General features: G+C 42.3%; 1 protein-coding gene across 1 annotated transcript in view; it reads left to right on the top strand.

The window, feature by feature from the left end:
- SLC26A8 (solute carrier family 26 member 8) overlaps positions 1 to 21,823 on the top strand; it is a gene marked incomplete at its 5' end in the record, with an annotated part of 78,330 nt that overhangs the window by 22,648 nt on the left and 33,859 nt on the right. Inside the window, 3 exons of the mRNA XM_081095041.1 lie at positions 7,559 to 7,723; positions 8,983 to 9,132; positions 13,387 to 13,469. Of these exons, the coding sequence (XP_080951167.1) occupies positions 7,559 to 7,723; positions 8,983 to 9,132; positions 13,387 to 13,469 (398 nt within the window). The remainder of the gene's footprint in view (positions 1 to 7,558; positions 7,724 to 8,982; positions 9,133 to 13,386; positions 13,470 to 21,823) is intronic.

Genomic DNA, 21,823 nt, shown 5'->3' with positions numbered 1-21,823 from the left:
CATGCATATAAGCATAACCAATGGACATAAGACACTGGGGAGTAGGGGAGGCCGGGGGATTGTCAAGGGCGGGGGGGGGGGGGGAAGGAGACATATGTAATACTCTTTGTAATACTTTAAGCAATTAAAAAATAAAACTCTAAGAAATCAAAATGATAAAAAAAAAAGGGTCCTAGGAACTATGGGCTAGAGTTCTAGTCATGATTTCATGTTTTAAAAATTCCCTTAGCCCAGCTGGCATGGCTCAGGGGCTGAGCACTGACCTATGGACCAGGAGGTCACAGTTTGATTCCCAGTCAGGGTATATGCTAGGTTTCGGGAGGCAGCCGGTCAGTGATTCTCCCTTTTCACTGATGTTTCTATCACTCTCTCCCTCTCCCTTCCTCTCTGAAATCAATAAAAACATATTTTTAAAAAATTTCTTAAGATAGGCTCAGATACTATATCTTGGGTTAGTAAGCATTAGAGTCAAACCTGAAATCCTTTTTCTGCAATGACAGGACCACAGCTAAAGCACAATAGTATCAATGACATTAAAATATCAGAATTTATTTTTGGCAATGTCTTTCATTTCCCTCAGAGAGTCTACTATCTAAAGCTAAATCCACCTAATTAAAATCACATAGTCCAGATTTATTTCTCTTTCTTCTCAACTACTCACTCTCTAGCTGATTTCCACTCACCTACCCTGGAGCCATCTTTCATTAGGTAAGGCTGTATCGGGGGCCTGCGAAAGCGAGTTATGGCGGCGGGCTGACCCAGGCCTTGGCATGTGCCAGCTGTCTGAACGTACATTGTCTCGCCTTTGTGGGTCTTAGTTTTCTCATGCATGTAATGGGAATAATAACATTTGTTTTGTGGAGTTCTTATGAAGATTAAGTGGGAAAATGCATGTCAAATACTCAGCCCAGAGCCTGTCACTTAGTATCACTAAATTATAATTACTGGATACAAAGAAGTAAATTTGGTACTTGAACAGAAACCAAAACTTTAAAAGAAGATATAATTCCTGTAGTAAAAAAAAAAACAAAATTAATGTTGTAGGAGAAGGCAAAATAACAGGCAATAAGTCAGTAACGTGTTAGTTATCTAAGTGGCCTTGGGCATGTTCTGTCCCCTCCTTAAAGCTTTAGTTTTTTTCATTTAATAAAGGAGGAGACATTTCATTTTCAGGAGGATGGAATAGATGTACTTTTCCCTATTCCCCCAGCTAAGTACGACAGAATATCTTGGAACATTACATATAAAACAAATGTAAGAAGACTCTGGAAGGTGGAGAGAAGGCGAACAGGCCCAGAACCTCAGGACATAGGACCCACACAGAAGTGTGTTCCCTGGGTTTTCTTTCCAGCTCATGTATTTTAATCTTGGTGCCAAAGAGGCCAGAAACCCACAGTACCAACAGGTGCGGACAAAAAAAAAAAAAAAGACTGAAAACGTTTATACAATAACTGATCTACTCCACACAAACACCAAGAAAAAACAGAATTATGATATCACCACCATTCATATCAGCAAAGGCAAAGCGGGGAGCCTAGATTTCCACCCTCACTTAGCTGTAATGAGGTGCTCACTCAGTCCCAACTGGGGTGTTGTCAGAGAAGGCACAGAGATTCTAGAACTGGAAAGATTTCAAAGCAGTCATCCTAAAACTTCCCAAATTTGGCAAAATATGTAATCCTATAGGTTGAAGGAGCTGAGAAAATCCCCAAGAAAATAAATCCATAGAAATCCACACCAACACAAATCATAGTCAAAATTCTGAAAACTAAAAAACAGTGAAAAAAATCTTGAAAGCAGTGAAACCCTTTACCTACAGGGGTAAACAACTCAAATGACAGCAGATTTCTTATCAAAACCAGAAGGAAGTGGCACAATATTTCTTGTTCACCGAAAGAAAAGAACTGTCAATACAAAATCATATACTCAATGACAATACCATTCAGGAATGAAGGGACACTCAGGCAGCATGGCTCAGTGGTTGAGTGTCAACCTATGAATCAGGAGGTTGTGGTTCAATTCCGAGTCAGGGCACATGCCCGGGTTGCAGGTTCAATTCCTATTGAGGGGCATGTAGGAGGTAGCTGATCAATGATTCTTTTTCATCTTCCATGTTTCTATCTTTCTCTCCCTCTCCCTTCCTCTCTGAAATCAATAAAAATATATTTAAAAAAATAACACACAATGTTCTCTGAATTCATCTTATTCTCTGGAATTCAGAGCAAGAGAGAAAAAGAAAATATAAGAAAAGAAAGAAGAAAGAAGGAGAAGCCAAGACATTTTCAGATGAAGGAAAAATAAGAGAATTTGTCACAAGCATACCCTAAAAAAATAACTAAAGGAAATTTCATAAAAAGAAAGAAAATGATAAAATAAGGAGTCTTGAAACATTAAGAAAAAAGAACAATGGAAAGAGTAAAAATATGGATAAATATGACAGATTTTTCTTGTTCTCTTGGGATTTCTAAATTATGTTTGATGGTTGAAGCAAAATTATAACACTATCTGATGTAGTTAAAAATGTATGTAGAAAAAAATTATGTATATAGAAATATTTAAAGCAATTGTCTTATAAACAAGTAAGGTGTCTATACTTTGCTTGAACTGGTAAAGTGTTGACATCAGTAGACTGTAATAAGTTATGTATATATAATCTAGTACCTAGGTCCTAGGGCAAGCACTAAATAAGCTATACAAAGAGATACACTCAAAAAGCAATATCCTCTATAATAATAAGAGTGTAATATGCTAATTAGACCAGACAGCCAAACGACCTTCCGACGTCATTCCGGACATCCTTCTGGACGAAGCTGTGGTGGCAGGTCAAGGCAGAGGCAGTTAGGGGCAATCAGGAGGCAGGTGAACTGTTAGGGGTGATCAGGCAGGCATGCAGAGTGGTTAGGGGCAATCAGGCAGGCAGGCAGGTGAGTGATTAGGGGTGATCAGACAGGCAGAGTGGTTAGGGGTGATCAGGCAGGCAGAGTGGTTAGAGGTGATCAGGCAGGCAGGCAGAGGGGTTAGGGGCGATGAGGCAGGCAGGCAGGTGAGCGATTAGGAGCCAGCAGTCCTGGATTGTGAGAGGGATGACTGACTGCCAGTTTAGGGGTCCTGGACTGTGAGAGGGCTCAGGCCAGGCTGGGGACACCACCCACCCCCACCCCCACCCACCAGTGCACAAATGTTGTGCACTGGGCCTCTAGTAGATAAATAAAAATGGAATTCTAGAAATGTTCAAGTAACCCACAGAAGTCAGGAAAAGGAAAAAGACAAATGAAAACAGTCAGAACAAACAGTGCAACATTTACACTAAAGATAGAGATTGATATATTTTAAAATATGCTGTCTACAAGAAATATCAAATATGATGATATAAACAGGTTGCAAATAAAAGAATGAAGAAATATAGCATGCAAATATGAATAAAGGAAAGTAGAATTGACTATATTAATACCAGATAAAGTAGACTTCAGAGTTAATAAAATTACCAGAGGTAGGGAGGGACATTATATAATGATAAAAGAATCACTCTACCAAGAAGACATAGCAATTATAAGTATGTGTACACCAAACAACAGAGCTATAAAATATATGAAGCAAAACTAATAAAAGTGAAAGGAGAAACAGACAAATACACAATTACAGTTGGAGACTTCAACACTCCTCTCTCAATAATTGATAAAATAACTAGTCAGAAAACCAGCAAGGAAATAATAAAACTCAATAACACTATTGACTAACAGTAGTTAAGAGATATTTACAAAATAGGCCATCTAATAACAGAAGAACAGAAATTCTTTCCAATTACTCATGAAACATATACCAAGATAAGCCAGAACCTAAGCCACAAAACTAACCTTCATAAATTTAAATGAATTAATATCAAATAACATGTTCTCTGGCCACAGTGGAATTAAAATAGAACTCAATAACAGAAAGTTAATAGGAAAATCTCCAAATAGTTCGTTACTAAACAACACACTTCTAAATAATCCATAGTTCAAAGAGTAAGTCTCAAGAGAAATAAAATAAAATAAATACATTAGGGTAAATGAAAAGAAATCATACCAAAAATTGCAGGACACAGCTAAAGCAGTGCTGAGAGGGAAATTTATAGCACTAAAATGCATACAGTAGAAGATAGGGTCTCAAATTAATAGTCTAAACTCCCACCTCAAATACCTAGAAAAACAAGTGCAAATTAGATCCAAAATAAGCAGAAGGAAGAAGAAGATGAATGAAAATGAAAATAGGAAAGCTTATATACTCATGATTCCTATGTAAAATGCCTGAAGTGACAAAATTACAGAAATGGAGAGCAGGGGTTACGGATGAGAGTAGAGGTAAGAGTATGGAGATTGGGAGTAGGAATGGGAGGTGAGAGGCAAGTGGGTGTTGGCTATGATGACAGGTCAAAGGAGAGATCCTTGTGGTGATGGAATTCTGTTGTATCCTGGCTGCATCAACATCAATATTCTCATTGTGGTTTGTACTAAAGTTTTTCAAGATGTTACTATTGGGGAAAATGGGATAAAGAATACATCAGATCTCTCTGCTTTGTTTATGACAATTACCTATCAATCTACATTATCAAAAATAAAAAGTATACATTTAAAGAACTCTGAACCAGATGATAAAACTAGCATTTATTGCTGTGTTAGTTACTGTTCAACACTTTACATCAGGGGTTCTCAAACTTTTTAAACAGGGGGCCAGTTCACTGTCCCTCAGACCGTTGGAGGGCCGGACTATAGTTTAAAAAAAAACTATGAACAAATTCCTATGCACACTGCACATCTCTTATTTTGAAGTAAAAAAAACAAAACGGGAACAAATACAATATTTGTATTTGCATGTGGCCCATGGGCCGTAGTTTGAGGACCCCTGCTTTACATGTGTTATGTCTTTTGATTCTCATAAGAGCCCCTTTGTGAGGGTGGGTATCACTCATTTGAAGGAAACAAGGTATAATGGGATTGAATAAATTGCCCAAGGTCACATAGCTGGTAAGATCCCAAACTGGGACTCAGACTCAGAATGCTCTGCCTCAAGAATTTGCGCTCTAGATAATTAAAGTGAAAACTAATAATAAAAGTGAAGGGTTTAGTATCAAAAGAAGATGAAACGAAGAAATAATCTTTAGTTGGATTGCGGAGTTGTCTGGGAAGGAAATAACCGTTTATTGAGACGTTCTTTCATTCGCTGAACATTTAGTACTTGCTTTCTGTAAGAATGGCAGATAGTCTTAATGTCACAGGACAACTCTGATTGCCTAGAGAACTATGTTAACACAGACTCTGGTACCACATAGCAGCTGGGCATGAAAGAGCTCTAGGGTTAAGTATAGATACTTGCCATTTACCAGGTGGGAGGAAAGATGGCATGAAGATGAGTGACATGTATTTGCATCTGTCACCACTTTCAGATTTGAGCTAAGTGTTTTCCATGTGTTGTGTGATGTAATCCATACAAAACACTGTGCTGGGTGCTATTCCCAATTTACAGGCTAGGAAACTGAGGCTCATGAGAATTTAGTTAACTTGTCCAAACTCACACAGCCAGTGAGTGTCAGACCAGGATTGAAGTCACATTCTCCATCTCTAGGAATCTTGCTCTTTCCATCACACCTCCTAAAGAAGGGGAGTTTCACTACACTCTTGAAAGAGGTGATGGACAGATTGGCAGAGATGGCAAAAAAGGGAGGGGTTCATGCATAAGCACAGAAGTAGAAATCAGACATTCACACAAAAGACAGGAGGCAGATTGGCCTGACTAGAGTAGAGGAGAGTATTGAGTTGTAATGACAGGAGATTAAGGGGGAGACACAGCCCCAACTGACAGGAAGCTTTGAAACAAAAAGCTTTTAAAGGTAAAAGGCTTCCTCTTCCAAGTTTGTTTTCTGAGCCCTTGTAGTCAAGTGGAAGGTGAGGTGGTGACAACAGTGGGCTTCAAGACTTTTGTTTCCCTTTTCCTTCTCTTCACTGGGCTGTGCTAGTTTCCTTAACCTACCCTCTCAAGGGCATTGGGGCCCACGCTTTATCCATCCATTTTCCAACTGTGTTTTTTATTCTAAAAGATGGGCACGTATACTGCAAAAAGCTCCAATAACCAAGTATAAATGATAAAGTGTTGCCACCAACTTTTCATCCCATTCCCCAAAGGTAACTTCTGTGAATACTTAGATGTCGCTAGTTTAGACCCTTTGCATATTTAGAAATATACATATATATAATTTATTTTATAATATGTTACGTAACATTTAAAATTTGTATCTCTATATTATATATCCATATGTGCATGTAAAATGCAATGTTTTATACATATATGCAGTATATAGATAGAATCCTGAAGACAGAAATTCAGTTGAATCATTCTTAGTAAAGATAAGAGTGAAAGGCCAAGTGTGAGCTGGAACTTGGGTTTTTTAAATTGTCTTTTCCTTTGTAAAAAGCTGCTTTCCTCACAGGGATGCTAGTATCTCCCGGAAAGAGTGACTAATGAAAGGCCTCTTTAAGAAGGCAATGGCTTGCCCCTCCCTTCCTCGGCGCTGCCTACGGAGGTGGCGGCCGTCAGACCCCTCGTGAAACCCAAGATTGTCAAAAAGAGGACCAAGAAGTTCATCCGGCACCAGTCAGACCCATATGTCAAAATGAAGCGGAACTGGCGGAAGCTCAGAGGCATTGACAATAGGGTGCGTGGAAGATTCAGGGCCAGATCCCGATGCCCAGCACTGGTTATGGGAGCAACAAGGAAACAAAGCACAGGCTGCCCAGTGGCTTTCGGAAGCTTCTGGTCCCTAACGTCAAGGAGCTTGAAGTGCTGCTGATGTGCAATAAACCTCACCGTGCTGAGGCTGCTCACAGCGTCTCCTCGAAGAACCGCAAGCTATTGTGGAAAGAGCAGCCCACCTGCCATCAGGTCACCAGTCCCAATGCCAGGCTGCGCAGCGAAGAAACTGAATAGACAGATTGTGTACACATTGTATTTATGTTAATAAAATCATAAAATTCTGCCATCTGGCATTTCTGCCCTGGCAAGAAAAAATAAATAAAAAGGCAATGGCTTATTCTGATTAGTCTGTGACTGTTAACCTTAAGTCAACAAGGTCAGTAGATTCTAGGGCAAGATATTAAGCTTAAGTGCTTGCAAAGAAAGAAAGAAGACCCGGCTGGTGTGGCTCAGTGGTTGAGTGTCCACTCATGAGCCCAGCGGTCACACTGATTCCAGTCAGGGCACGTGCCTGGGTTGCAGGCTCAATCCCCAGTAGGGGGCGTGTAAGAGGCAGCCGATGGATGATTGTCATTACTGATGTTTCTCTCTCTCTCTAAAATCAATAAAATATATTTAAAAAAGGGAAGTGTGGTCTAGTGCCCTAGGGAGCCCCGAATGAATGAACACCAAAGACCAATTTCAGCTGATTAGGGAAAGAGACACTGCAGTTATCAAAGGGGCCTAACCTAACTTTCTTGTTGGAAACCCCTTGGAGAGAACTTAACCGGTGCCATTGCTGGTCTGATGACTTTCTGCCTCTGTTTTTCTTTTTCATCTGAACCCCCTGCAGCTATTAATGGGCATGTTAGGTTTTGGCTTCATAGCAACCTACCTTCCGGAGGCGGCAATCAATGCCTACCTGACTGCCGTGGCACTACACATCATCGTGTCCCAGATGACTTCCATCCTCGGGATTATGATTAGCTTCCACGCTGGTCCTACCGCCTTCTTCTATGTGAGTAATTTCTACTCTCACCCAAATTGCCGATGTCCCACCCCCTGTCCCCCAACAGACTCGGACCCAAGCGAGGAGACTCCTGCACAGGCAGCCAGGTCAGGAGGGCCCTGGAAATAATCTTCTCTCCCTAGATTTAGTCTTAATTAATTGCAGGTGCCAGGTGGACTATTTTTCTGTTTCATTAACCATGTTGCCCTGCTTTTTAAACTTACATGACTTACAAAAAAATTGGATCTTTAAGATACAATATCTATCATAATTCTTCCCATCACATGCCTCATAACAGACATGTATCCCTAAAACATCTAAAAAATGTAAATTGCTAAGTAGTCCCCAAATGCAAAAATGGCACAGGAGCCAAGCTAAAGTACACATATGGTCTAGGAAAATTAATAAAGAATAGGCTAACAAACAGAACTCCTGGGTCCTTTGTGTTATACTGAAATGTATGAAGTCTGTTCTTTCTTTATTGGACATTACTATCAATTTCAACTTAAAAAATACATATCTACCCACTTGGTCAAGACTTTGTGTCTAGCAACACTGCATAAGGACTTCCTTTTTCTTTCTTTCTTTCTTTTTTTTTTTTTGTTTGTTTTGTTAATCCTTACCTGAGGACATTTTTTTCATTGATTTTTAGAGAGAGTAGAAGGGAGGGAGGGAAGGGAAGAGAGAGAGACACACATCAATTGGTTGTGTCAAACCTATAACCCAGGTAAGTGCCCTTCACCAGGAATCGAACCTCTGGCCCTTTGGTGTGCAGGCCAACACTCTAACCACTGAGAAACACTGGCCAGGGCTAGGGACTTTTTTTGTTGTTATTAATCCTCAGTGGAGGATATTTTTTCCATCGATGTTTTTCTTTTTTAGAGAGAGAGAATGGAAGGAAGAGAGGGAGGGAGGGAGGGAGGGAGGGAGGGAGGGAGGGAGAGAGGGAAGGAGGGAGGGAGAGAGGGAGGGAGAGAGAGAGAGAGAGAGAGAGAGAGAGAGAGAGAGAGAAACATTGATGTGAGAGAGACACATCATTTGGTTTCCTCCTGCATGGCCCATCTGGGGCCAGGGATCTAGATACATACTTGCCCTTGACTGGGAATCAAACCCCCATCCTTTGGTTCACAGGCCGATGCTCTAATCACTGAGCCACAATGTCCAGGGCCAAGAACTTCTTTTTGAACTAATCTAGAAAGAGTGTCATTTTCTAGACTTAGACAATTATATATCCCTTTCTAAGCCTCTGTAATTTTGTTTTCTTTCAGAACATAGTTAACTACTGTATATCTCTCCCAAAAGCTAATTCCACCAGCATCCTGCTATTTCTAACTGCTGTTGTCATTCTGAGAACCAACAAATGTATCAGAATCTCCTTCAATCAATACCCCCTTGAGTTTCCCATGGAGGCTTTCCTGGTAGGTGTTCTGATGTCCCAAATTCATGAATCGGATCATTTAAAATACCTTTCTTTTAAAATATATAAATAAGCCACTAGGAAAGAAAACACTGTAAAAACAATGATTTTTTAAAAACACGTTGAATTGTGACAGAGCTTTAAATGTATTTAGTTTTATGTACTAGCTTATATTTGTAAAACATACTTTTCTTTTTTAAAATAAATCTTTATTGTTTTTTCTCTGTATTGTTGAAAGCATTACATATGTCCCCCTTTCCTCCCCCATTGACCTCCTCCAGCCTGCCCTTGCCCTCCTCCCCACCCAGGCCTTCACCACCCTATTGTCTGTGTCCGTGGCTTATGTATATACGATTACAAGGTCTTTGATTGATTACCTCCCACCCACCCACCTGCCCCCATTTTCCCTCTGAAATTCCACAGTCTATTCCATGCTTCCATGTTTCTGGATCCACTCTGTTCATTAGTTTGTTTTGTTAATTAGATTCCACATATGAAGGAGATCATGTGATACTTGTCTTTATCTGACTGACTTGTTTCACTTAGCAAAAACATACTTATTTTCAAAGGATTTTCATCAATTGCCTCTTTTTCATTCTATTTAAAAATAATTACAGATGATGTATTATAGAATTAAATCTGTATAATTTTATTAACCAATTTCACCCCAGTAAATTCCATTAAAAATAAAGTTTTCCCCTCTTATGAAAGTAATACAGGCTCAGCCTAACCATTTTGCAAAACATAAAGAAGAAAAGATAAAAGGAAGAGAAGAAATTCCTATAGTTGCACCCACCCAAAGTCAACTACATGGATACTTTTAGATCGTTAGCTATTCCCTCTTTCTTCCAAACAAATACTTGAGAGGCCTACCTATGCTCGGTGTTGGTGAATGTCCACCTTCTATGCAGAAGTTGCTTCTACTTCAGTATGGCTGCACTCATACTGTTATTCAGCCTCTTTCGTTTCACTATGCTGCCGTGAAGACACTGAGGGAGATGAGTTGTGAAATGCATTGCCTAACGCAGTGGTCGGCAAACTGCGGCTCGTGAGCCACATGCGGCTCTTTGGTCCCTTGAGTGTGGCTCTTCCACAAAATACCACGTGTGGGTGCGCACGTACAGTGCGATTAAAACTTCATGGCCCATGTGCAGAAGTTGGTATTTTGTGGAAGAGCCACACTCAAGGGGCCAAAGAGCCGCATGTAGCTCGCGAGCCACAGTTTGCCGACCACTGGCCTAACCCATGCCACTAGTAAGTGGTAGAGCTGGACTCACTACTGTCTAATAATAACACTTCTTGTTTCTTTTAAAAATCCACTGATAAAATTTATCTTTTGCAGTTATAACTAACATTTTTATAATGATAAAGACATGTTCATAAATAAAGCTTAGGGTTTTTTAAAGTCAGCATTTCTCATATTGGGATTGCTGAATCCTTGGATGTCTTTGAAAATTCTCTTCCCTTTAAGAAGTGTTCTGTGGCAGAGATACTTAAAGCTCACCAAATATCCATGTGTCCCCCTATATTTCCCAGCCACCCCTGTCGTTAGGCAAGACCACGTGACTTGGAGCTAAACCATAGGAGGCTAGGTTTGAGTCCCCATGTACTTGCCCCCCCTGCTGTAATAATCATAGGGTTGTCTGTTGAGATGATAGAGTTAGTAGATGGAATTAGTTTGGATCCCTGTGGTACCCTTTGCAAAGAAGCTGCCCTAGAGAGACAGTGGACTTTGTGCAGGCAAAAATAACTTTTATGTGTTAAGGTCTCATGGCTTGTATGTTGGTTGCCACAGCATACCTAGCCTATACGTTCTAATTCAGGTCCATGGCATTCATGATTGGAAGACTATGGGAACTGCTGGAAATTCAAACTCTCATCACTATTGTCCACCTCTTACAGAGGTGCATATTCTTTCTTCCTTGGAATAGTTGAAAAGCTATTAATTTATAAAGGGCAGAAGCTGAAAGGCTGCTTTTACAAAAGACTTTCCAAAACACTGTACACGAATAGCGGTGCCCTGGCGCCAGGAATGGAGTCAGGCACAAGCTCTCCTTGTCATGGATCCCGCCCTGTTCTGGCACCTTAGCGAACCGAGGCTTTGGGGCCACCAGCAGATGGCATCTGTGACAAAGACATTCTCTCTCTCTCTCTCTCTCTCCCTCCCTACCTCCCTCCCCTCTCTCATTTCAGCTTTATTAGTGTGTAATTGACATAAAATTGCAAGATATTTAAAGTATGCATCACTGTGATTTGACATATATGTACATTGCAAAAGGATTCTCCTATCTAGTTATTAACACATCCATCACCTCACATGTTTATCTTTTTGGGGGTGGGAGATGAGAATACTTTAAGCACTATTCTTATAAAATTTAAATTCTGCTCTCTTATCAAATTTCAATTATACAACAGAGTTCTCAACTATAGTCACCATGTTACACATTAGTTCCTCAGACCTTATTCATCTTATAGCTGAAAGTTTATACCATTTTATCCACTTTTTCCTATTTTCCCCACCTCACAGCTCCTGGCAACTGCTTTTCTGCACTTTGTTTCTATGAATGTGACTGGTTTTGTTTTTAGGTTCCATACTGTAAGTGATATCATGTAGTATTTGTTTTACTCTGTCTGGCTTATTTCACTTATCGTAATATCTTCAAAACCCATCCATGTTGTCACAAATCAACCCTCTCTAAGAGACATCAGCAACAGGAATCATAGTGCTATTTCTTCAAGCAGCCTCAAAGACAGTGAACATTAACCAGGGTTATTAAAATACATTGTGTACCACATAGAAATCTCTAAGACATACGCCAGGGACCGCACGTTTCTGGGCAAACTGCACGTTATTTAAATCATCATAATGCACTTTAGGTGTTGCTTTTCAATAATTATATCATTTTTATTTACAAAAACAATTAAACAATTAAAGTTTCTAGTACATTTTTAACGTGTGGTACTGCGTAAAACATTTTCCTCTATGAAGAGGGACCAAACAAAATTTACATAAATATCTAGATTCGCTCCTTTTTCCATGGGCGTGAAAAACGAGAATACTTGTGAGCGGTCCTTAACAGACGGCGCGCGAAACACGAGAAAACTCCTGAGCGGTACGAAATGTGTTAAGACAGGGAAGTAAGAGCATAGAGAATTCTGTGGGTTGACTATGGCTGACAGATTGGTTTGTGGGCCACAGTTAAGACATTCCTGTGGGGAATGCTGTAAATAAGTAGGATGCACCATGAAGTGCAGCGACAGATGAATCTGAGGTCCAGCAATACAAAGAGTTGAAGACTTAGAATTATTGCAATTTAGGTAGTAAACTTTGTTGTGACTTAATTTATACTCAAAGGTTATTGAAACCTATAATATGCTAGTTATGCTGTAGCAACGTACAAGCCATGAGATCTTAACAGATAAAAGTTATCTTTGCCTGCACAAAGTCCATTGCGGGTTTGATCCTGGGTCAGGGCACATACAGCAGTCAACCAGTGAGTGCATACATGAGTGGAATAGCAGATCTCTCTCTCTCTCTGTCTCTCTCTCTCTCTCTCTCTTCCCCCCCCTCCCCCTCACTTTCAAATCAATGTTAAAAAAAACTTTAACCTATGCATTAAGTTTTATTGTCTCTGGTTTAATTTGCTTTGCTGTGAGATCTTTATGAGGTATAACAATTGCTAGGTTATCTGTTTTCCTTCTAGTTGAAATGCAAGGGAGACTTGCCATTTTAGAAATCAATGAATGAGGAGGAGAAACGGCAAGTAATTGCCTTGCTGAAGACCTGCTATCAACTGTTGTTCCATATTATTAAGGATTAGTCATTAATATGATTCTCAATATACCTCAACAATCCCCCAACAGACCTATTCATATTGGCACAACGTACCCAGATCTAAAATCTTGTAAAACTGAGGCCTTGATACAGGTATTCCCTGAAAACAAGTTTGTATTTGCTCTGGGTGTGTAAAGCTGGTGAGGAAAAACCAGCCCAGGGCACCCATTCGTTCCCATTATGTGGCAGACAGCAAGGCTGGAGTTGCTTCCATTCTGGCTCCAGTGCTAAAACCAGCTTCGGGAACTAAGTCCGGGCGGACTTCTGCCTTCCTTGCTGCACTGAACCCCTCTATCCAACCTTCCAAGGACCAACATATATCACCCCCTGTCCTGCCAGCGGCTAAGGGCACCTCCACTCCTGGAAGCAATACATAACATAATATTTAGATGATTGTTTGCCCTTTGTTAACCCCTACAGGTTCTTGGCTTCAGTGCACTTGCTAGCAAGATAAGCATTGCCACAGATACCGGCAAGACATTCAAGGATATGATTCCTTACAGGTTGGTAATTCCACTTTTCAAGACTAATTCTGCCCTTTCTGTTACCTTCTCTTCACTGCTGACCATACAGTTGATTGATATTCTCCGCTAGTAGTCTCTAGCCACAGCCACATTCGGGTCGCTGAGTTCACGTTCATTTTAGAGCATAGAGGTTCATGAAAGAAGCAGGGCTAGGCAACCCGTTTCTTCTCTGGTCAGCCTCCGACTCTCTTCCCATAGTTGAACTGATCTCCATACCCAAGTAAATTGTTGGATACATGGAACACCAGAGACTCACATGTTTTTTCCCTAATGCATGATGGCCCCTCTCAACCTCCACACCTATCTGATTGCCTTTCAAGGAGGAGACAAGAGATGCCTCCACTTTCCTTGCCTTGTTGCTGGGGCTCAGTGCTCGCTTGATTAGCATTCCTTCTGTCTTCAGCCACTTGGACTGAATCGGTGTCCTTGAGCAACTTCATGGTATTACTCTGAGTAGAAAGCTCTCCTCAAATAGTCTGGCAGATAGGTTTCTTATGGGCTCACAATTAATTTGCATTATAATTCCTACCAGTGACTATGGGGTATCACTCTTGCTTCTGTTAGGAAATTATAATTTCTTCAATCTTTTTTATTTTAGTTTTTCTTTTAAAAAAAAAACTATATTGTTGAGAGTATTACAGATGTCCCCCTTATCCCCCCCCCACCCGACTCTACCTGGTTCCCACCCCACCCCATGCCTTCACCACCCTATTGTCTGTGTCCATAGGTAAGATCTTTGGTTAATCTCTTCCTGCCCCCCTCCCGCTTCCCTCTGAGATTCCTCAGTCTGTGCCATGCTTCCATGCCTCTGATTCTGTTTTATTTGCCAGTTTATTTTGTTCATTAGATTTCTTGTTTGTTTATTTTGATTTTTTAGATTCAATTGTTGATAAATATGTATTTGCTGCCATTTTATTGTTCATATTTTTCTTCTTCTCCTCCTCCTCCTCCTCCTCCTCCTTCTCCTCCTCCTCCTCCTCCTCCTCCTCCTCCTCCTCCTCCTCCTCCTCCTCCTTCTCATTCCTCTTCTTAAATAATACCCTTCAACATTTCATTAAATACTGGTTTGGTGGTGCTGAACTCCTTTGGCTTTTTCTTGTTTGTGATGCTCTTTATCTGACCCTTAATCCTAAATGAGAGCTTTGCTGGGTAGAGTAATCTTGGTTGTAGGTCCTTGCTTTTTATCACTTTGAATATTTCTTGCCACTTCCGTCTGGCCTGCAAAGTTTCTGTTGAAAAATCAGCTGACAGTCTTATAGGTGCTCCCTTGTAAGTAACTAGTTGCTTTTCTCTTGCTACTTTTAAGGTTCTCTTTGTCTTTAACCTTTGGCATTTTAATTATGATGTGTCTTGATGTGGGCCTCTTTGAGTTCCTCTTGTTTGGGACACTCTGTGCTTCCTGGACTTGTAAGTCTATTTCTTTCACCAGGTAGGGGAAGTTTTCTGTCATTATTTTTTCAAACAAGTTTTCAATTTCTTGTTCCCTCTCTTCTCCTTCCAGTACCCCCATGATGTAAATGTTGGTATGCTTGAAATTGTCCCAGAGACTCTTTAAACTGTCTTCATATTTTTCATTCTCTTTTCTTTTTGCTCCTCTAATTGGGTATTTTTTGCTTCCTCATATTCCAAATTGCTGATTTGATTCCCAGTGTCCTCTACCCTACTCTTGATTCCCTGTAAATTATTCTTAGAAAAAATAAACAAGTGGGACTACATCAAACTAAAAACCTCCTGCACAACAAGAGTGTGTCTTTCATTTCTGACTGGTCCTTTTTTATGTTGTTGATGTTCTCACTAAGTTCCTTGAAGTCCTCATAAAGTTCCTTGAGCATCCTTGTAACCATTGTTTTGAACTTAGTATCTAGTAGTTTGTTTGCTTCCATTTCATTTAGCACTTTTCTGGAGATTTCTTCTGTTCTTTAATTTGCAACATGTTTCTTTATCTCCACAGTTTGGCTGTTTCCCTGTTTGTTTGTATGTTTTAGGTAGAGCTGCTGTGTCTCCTGGAATTGGTAGAGTGGCCTTGTGTAGCAGATGTCCTGTAGGGCCCAGTGGCCTGAGCTGGGCACTCTAGGTGGGCTGTGAGCACTATCCTGTTTCAGTTGAGTATTGATTCCTTTTGGCATCACTAGAAAGAATTGACCCCCAGGCTAATTGGCTGTTCAGACCAGCTGAGACTACAGTGGAAGAGATGCTGTGCGTGAGACACCCTTAAATCAGTGGGGCCTTGGTGCTCACCAAGTCTGACCCTTGAGTGGGTCGCTCATGGATATGGTAGGGCTGTAATCTTCCCTGGTTTGGTCACTGGGATTTTGATAGGAATTGCATAGAATCTACATATTGCTTTGATGCTCTTTAACTGGCCAAATACATAAAATATGCTTAAATTCACAAATGCATAAAAATTCTAAAAGAATAAACTTGTTTGCTTCACCATTTGAAAATGCTATGGAACCAACTTGTTATTTTGAAATTGTTAAATAAAGGAAACTTATCATGCTTTTCCTGTAAGAACTGCTCTTTTGGGTGTCCAAATAGTTGATAACAAGACATTTCACTTTTATTTAATTAATTAATTTATTTAAAATATACTTTTATTGATTTCAGAGAGGAAGGGAGAGGGAGAGAGAGATAGAAACATCAATGATAAGAAAGAATCACTCGCCAAAACCGGTTTGGCTCAGTGGATAGAGCGTCAGCTTGCGGACTGAAAGGTCCCAGGTTCGATTCCGGTCAAGGGCATGTACCTGGGTTGCAGGCACATCCCCAGTAGGAGATGTGCAGGAGGCAGCTGATCGATGTTTCTCTCTCATCGATGTTTCTAACTCTCTATCTCTCTCCCTTCCTCTCTGTAAAAAATAAATAAAATATATTTAAAAAAAAAAAAAAAGAAAGAATCACTGACTGGCTTCCTCCTGCATGCCCCACACTGGGGATTGAGTCTGCAACCTGGGCATGTGCCTGACCGGGAATCAAATCATGACCTCCTGGTTCATAGGTTGATGCTCAAACACTGAGCCACACCAGCTGGGCAACATTTCACTTTTAGAAGAATTATCCTATCTAATAAAAGGGTAATATGCAAACTAACCATCACTCAGTCACAAAGATGGAAGTGCCCAGTCCTCTTAGCCCCGCCGGAGTCCTCCAGTCCCGGGGGGGGGGGGGCAGCTGCTGAGAGTGGGCAGTGTGAGCGGCCTGGCAGAATGCTCGCTTTGTCGCCGTGGTGACGAGGCAAGCATTCCACCCCACCACAGAGGGTCTGGACAGCAGGCACAAAGCGGCCAGTGGAAGGGGAACACTTGAGTCGTTGCCCTGGTGACTAGGCAAGCATTCCGCACCCAGCTGCAGATGGGCCTCTGGGCCACAGAAAGCCTCTGGGCAGCAGGTGTGGAGTGGCCAAGCCCCACAGAGAGCTACTGGTGCACTGATTCGTGCACAGGGCTACTAGTATCCAATAAAGGAAGAAGGAATTACAGAATTAGAATAACATCATTAAAGGATACTAGCATATCATCTGTTAACATCACAAAAAGAGACAATTAAAAACCAATCTATCAAAGAAATTAAGAAAACAATCCCATTTATAATTGCATCAAAAAGAATAAAATAACTAAGAATAAATTTAACCAAAGAGGTGAAAGACTTGTGCACTGACAACTACTATAAGACACTGACAAAAAAAATTGAAGAAGACACAAATAAATGAAAAGAAATTCCATGCTCATGGATTAGAAGAATTAATATTATTAAAATGTCTATATACCCAAAGCAATCTACAGATTCAATGCAATCCTTATTAAAATTCCAATGCCATATTTCACAGAAATAGAATAAACAATCCTAAAATTTGTATGGAATTTCAAAAGACCCACAAATAGCCAAAGCAATCTTGAGAAAGAAGACAAAGCTGGAGCTGGAGGCATCACACATCCTGCTTTCAAACTATATTGCAAAGTTATAGTAATCAAAACAGTATGGTATCAGAATAAAAACAGACATAGATCAAAGCAATAGAATGAGCTCAGAAATAAACTTAGGCATATATGAGCAACTAATTTACAACAGAGATCTAAGAATGTACAATGGGGAAATGACAGCCTCTTCAATAAATAATATTGGAAACACTTGACAACCACCTGCAAAAGAATGAAACTGGACCACAACTATTAACTCAAAGTGGAATCAAGACTTAAACTTAAGATTTAACACCATAAAACTCCTGGAAGAAAACATAAGCAATAAGCTCCTTGACATTGATCTTGGTGATGATGTTTTTGGATCTGACTCTTAAAAGAAAGGCAAAAGAAGAAAAAATAAACAAGTGGGGTTACATCAAACTAAAAACCTCTGCACAGGAAATGAAGCCATCAAAACAATAAAAAGTCAGCCTATCAGATGTGAAAAAATATTTGCAAGTCATATACCTGATAAGGGGTTAATATCCTAAATATATAAAGAGCTCATGCAACTCAATAGCAAAAAAAAAAAAAATCAATTTTATTTAAAAGTGGGCAGAGGATCTGAATAGACATTTGTCCTATGAAGACGTACAAAAAAAAAGGAGAAGAAGACATACAGATGGCAAATAGATACATGAAAGGGTACTCAATATCATTAATCATTAGGGAGATGAGAATCAAAACCACAATGAAATATCATTGACGCCTGTTAGAGTGGCTATTATAAAAAAGATAAGAAATCACAAGTATTGGTGAAGATGTGGAGAAAAGGGAACCCTTTTGTACTGATGGTAGAAATGGAGGTTTCTCAAAAAAATTAAAAATAGAATTACTATATGATCATGAAATTCCACCTCTGGGTATTTATTCAAACGAAATGAAACCACTGTTCATTACAGCATTATTTACAATAGCCAAGACATGGAAACAACCTAAGTGTCCACTGATAGATGAATGGATAAAGAAAATGTGGTATTTATAATAAAAAAAAGTGTGATATGCTCATTAGACCGGACAGCCAAACGACTTCCAGACGTCCTTCCAGATGAAGCCAGGGTAGTGGGGGCAGAGGCAGAGGTGGTTAGGGGTGATCATGCTCGCAGATGAGCAGTTAGGGGTGATCAGGCAGGCAGGCGTGCAGTTAAGGGCAATGAGGCAGGCAGGTGAGTGGTTAGGGGCATCAGGCAGGCAGGCAGAGTGGTTGGGGTGATCAGGCAGGCAGGCAAGCAGTTAGGGGCATCAGGCAGGCAGGAAGAGTAGTTAGGGGTGATCAGGCAGGCAGGCGAGCAGTTAGGGGCATCAGGCAGGCAGGCAGAGTGGTTAGGGGTGATCAGGCAGGCAGGTAGGTTAGCGGTTAGATGCCAGTGGTCCCGAATTGCAAGAGGGTGCAGGCCAGGCTGAGGGACCCACCCTCCCATGCACGAATTTCATGCACCAGGCTTCTAGTCTATAATAATAAAAGAGTACTATGCTATTTAGACTGGACATCCTTCCGGACGACCTTCTGAACGAAGCTGGGCTGTGAGGGAAGCCTGGGTCCTGCGTGCCAGAGGGAAGCCAGTGCCGGCAGCTGGGGAAGGAAGGCCTACTCTTGCACGAATTTCATGCATTGGGCCTATAGTATATACATAATGGAATATTATTCAGCCATAAAAAGAAGGAAATCTTGCCATTTGCAACATGGATAGACCTTAAGAACATTATGCTAAGTGAAATAAGTCAGAGAAAGACAAATACGGTGGGGCCTTGACCTATGAGTATAATTCGTTCCGTGACGGAGCTCGTAACTCAAATTACTCGTATGTCAAATCATTAAAGTGAACGAGTGAGACACATGATGCTGGGCTGATGTTGTGGTGTTCACTGTGACGTTCGCTGTGCCAAATAGCGGTGGGGTATCTGAAGCTGGCTTGTAACCCGAATTTTAGCTCGCAACTCAAAGCAAAAAATCAGCCGAGAGACAGTTCGTATCTCGAAAAACTCGTTAGTCGGGACACTCGTAAGTCAAGGCCCCACTGTACTGTATGATCTCACTTATATGTGGAATCTAAAAAAAAATCAAATCAACTAAGCACACAGATACAGAGAACAGATTGGTAGTTGCTGGTAGTGAGGGGTGAGAAGTGGTGAAATGGGTGAAAGCAGTCAAAAGGTACAAACTTGTTATACAATAAATAAGTCCTGGAGATATACAGCATGGTGATTATCCTATATTTATTATATCTAATCTAATAAAAGAGAAACATGCAAATTGACCATACCTCTGCTGCACCCACAAGCCACGCCCACAAGCCAATCAGGAGCAAATATGCAAATTAAACCAACTAAGATGGTGGCGGCCACAGAGCTGGAGTGAGCAGGAGGCTTGGGTTGCCCCCAGCAATGGAGGAAGCCAAGCTTCCCGGCTACCCTGCTGGCCCTGAGCTCCATTCAGGCTACAAAATTTCAATTATAGAAGATAAATAAATCCCAGATACCTGCTTCTGGCCCGTAGCCATGGCCAGCCTGAAAATGGCCATCAGCCCCTCACCGAGGCTGGCCAGGCACCCCAGCGGGGACATCCACCCTGAAGGGCTGTGGGCAGCCTGAAAATGGCCCTCAGCCCCTCACCCAGGCTGGCCAGGCATCCCAGGGGGACCCCCACTCTGATCCGGGACACCCTTCAGGGCAAACCAGCCAGCCCCACACCTGTGCACCAGGCCTCTATCCTATATAATAAAAGGGTAATATGCAAATTGACCCTAACAGCAGGAAGACTGGGAATGACTGGTCACTATGACACACACTGACCACCAGGGGGCAGATGCTCAATGCAGGAGCTGCCCCCGGTGGTCAGTGTGCTCCCACAGAGGGAGCTTTGCTCAGCCACAAGCCAGGCTGATGGCTGCCAGCACAGCGGTGGTGGTGGGAGCCTCTCTTGCCTCCTCAGCAGTGCTAAGGATGTCCGACTGCAGCTTAGGCCTGCTCCCTGCTGGCAAGTGGACATCCCCCAAGGGCTCCCGGACTGCCAGAAGGATGTCTGACTGCCAGCTTAGGCCCGATCCCCTGGGGAGCGGGCCTAAGCCAGCAGGTGGACATCCCCCAAGGGGTCCCAGCCTGTGAGAGGGCACAGGCTGGGCTAAGGGACCCCTCCCCCCCACTAAGTGCACAAATTTTTGTGCACCGGGCCTCTAGTCTACACTAATAAAAGAGAAACATGGTAATTGGCGTACGACCGCTACCCTTTTCATTGGCTAATCAGCGAGATATGCAAATTAACTGTCAGCCAAGATGGCAGCCAGCAGCCAGGCAGCTTGAAACTAACATGAGGCTTGCTTGCCTCAGTGACGGAGGATCGTTGGAGGAAACCAACGTTCCCCGCCTGCGGCTGCAGGCCTCTGAGCGGGCAGTTTAAGAAACATTGTAACAAATACTGCCGGACTTCAGCCAGCAGATTCACAACATTGTAAGCAAAGGCCAGAAACCTACTTTCAGCCATGGAGGCCTAAGAGCTGGAGCCAAGCCTCAAGGTAAAGCTGGCCCAGAATTACAAAAAAAAGAAAAAAAGGAGCGGTTGGGAACTTCAGTCACTCCCAGCCTGAAAACAGCCCTCAGCCCCTCACCCAGACTGGCCAGGCACCCCAGTAGGGACCCGCACCCTGACCCAGGACACCCTTCAGGGCAAACCAGCCGGCCCCACCCATGCACCAGGCCTCTACCCTATATAGTAAAAGGGTAATATGCCTCCCGGCAGCGGGATCAGTGTGACAGGGGGCAGCGCCCAAACCCCCTGAGCAGCCCTGCTCTGTGCCTGATAGGGGGGAGCTCCCCAACCCCCCCCCCCACGGGCCCTGCTCTGTGTGTGATGGGGTAGAGCCATAACCTCCCCATCGGCCCTGCCCTGAGTGTGAGAGTGGCGGCGCCCCAACCCCCTGATGGGCCCTGCTCTGTGTGTGACAGGGGGTGGCACCGCAACCTCCCCATCAACCCTGCCTTGAGTGTGACAGGGGACGGTGCCCTAACCCCCCAATTGGCCCTACCCTGAGCGTGACTGAGGGTGGCATCACAATCTCCCAATCTGCCCTGCTCTGTGCATGATAAGGTGGCGCCCCAACTCCCCCATCGGCCCTGCTCTGATCCAGACCAGGGGCTGCACCTAGGGATTGGGCCTGCCCTCTGCCACTTGGGAGCAGGCCTAAGCCAGCAGGTCGTTATCTCCCGAGGGGTCCCAGACTGTGCGAGGGCACAGGCCGGGCTGAGGGACCCCCCCCCCCCCGAGTGCACAAATTTTTGTGCACCGGGCCTCTAGTAAATAATAAAATAGAAACATGCAAATTAACTGTCCCTCCGTTATGCTCACAAGCCACGCCCACCAGCCAATGAGGAGTGAGT

The sequence above is a fragment of the Myotis nattereri genome (genome assembly GCF_964212035.1).
Source record: "Myotis nattereri genome assembly, chromosome: 6".
Lineage (NCBI taxonomy): Eukaryota > Metazoa > Chordata > Mammalia > Chiroptera > Vespertilionidae > Myotis > Myotis nattereri.
The sequence above is the reverse complement of the archived record's forward strand: the minus strand, read 5'-3'. Positions and strand labels throughout refer to the sequence as shown.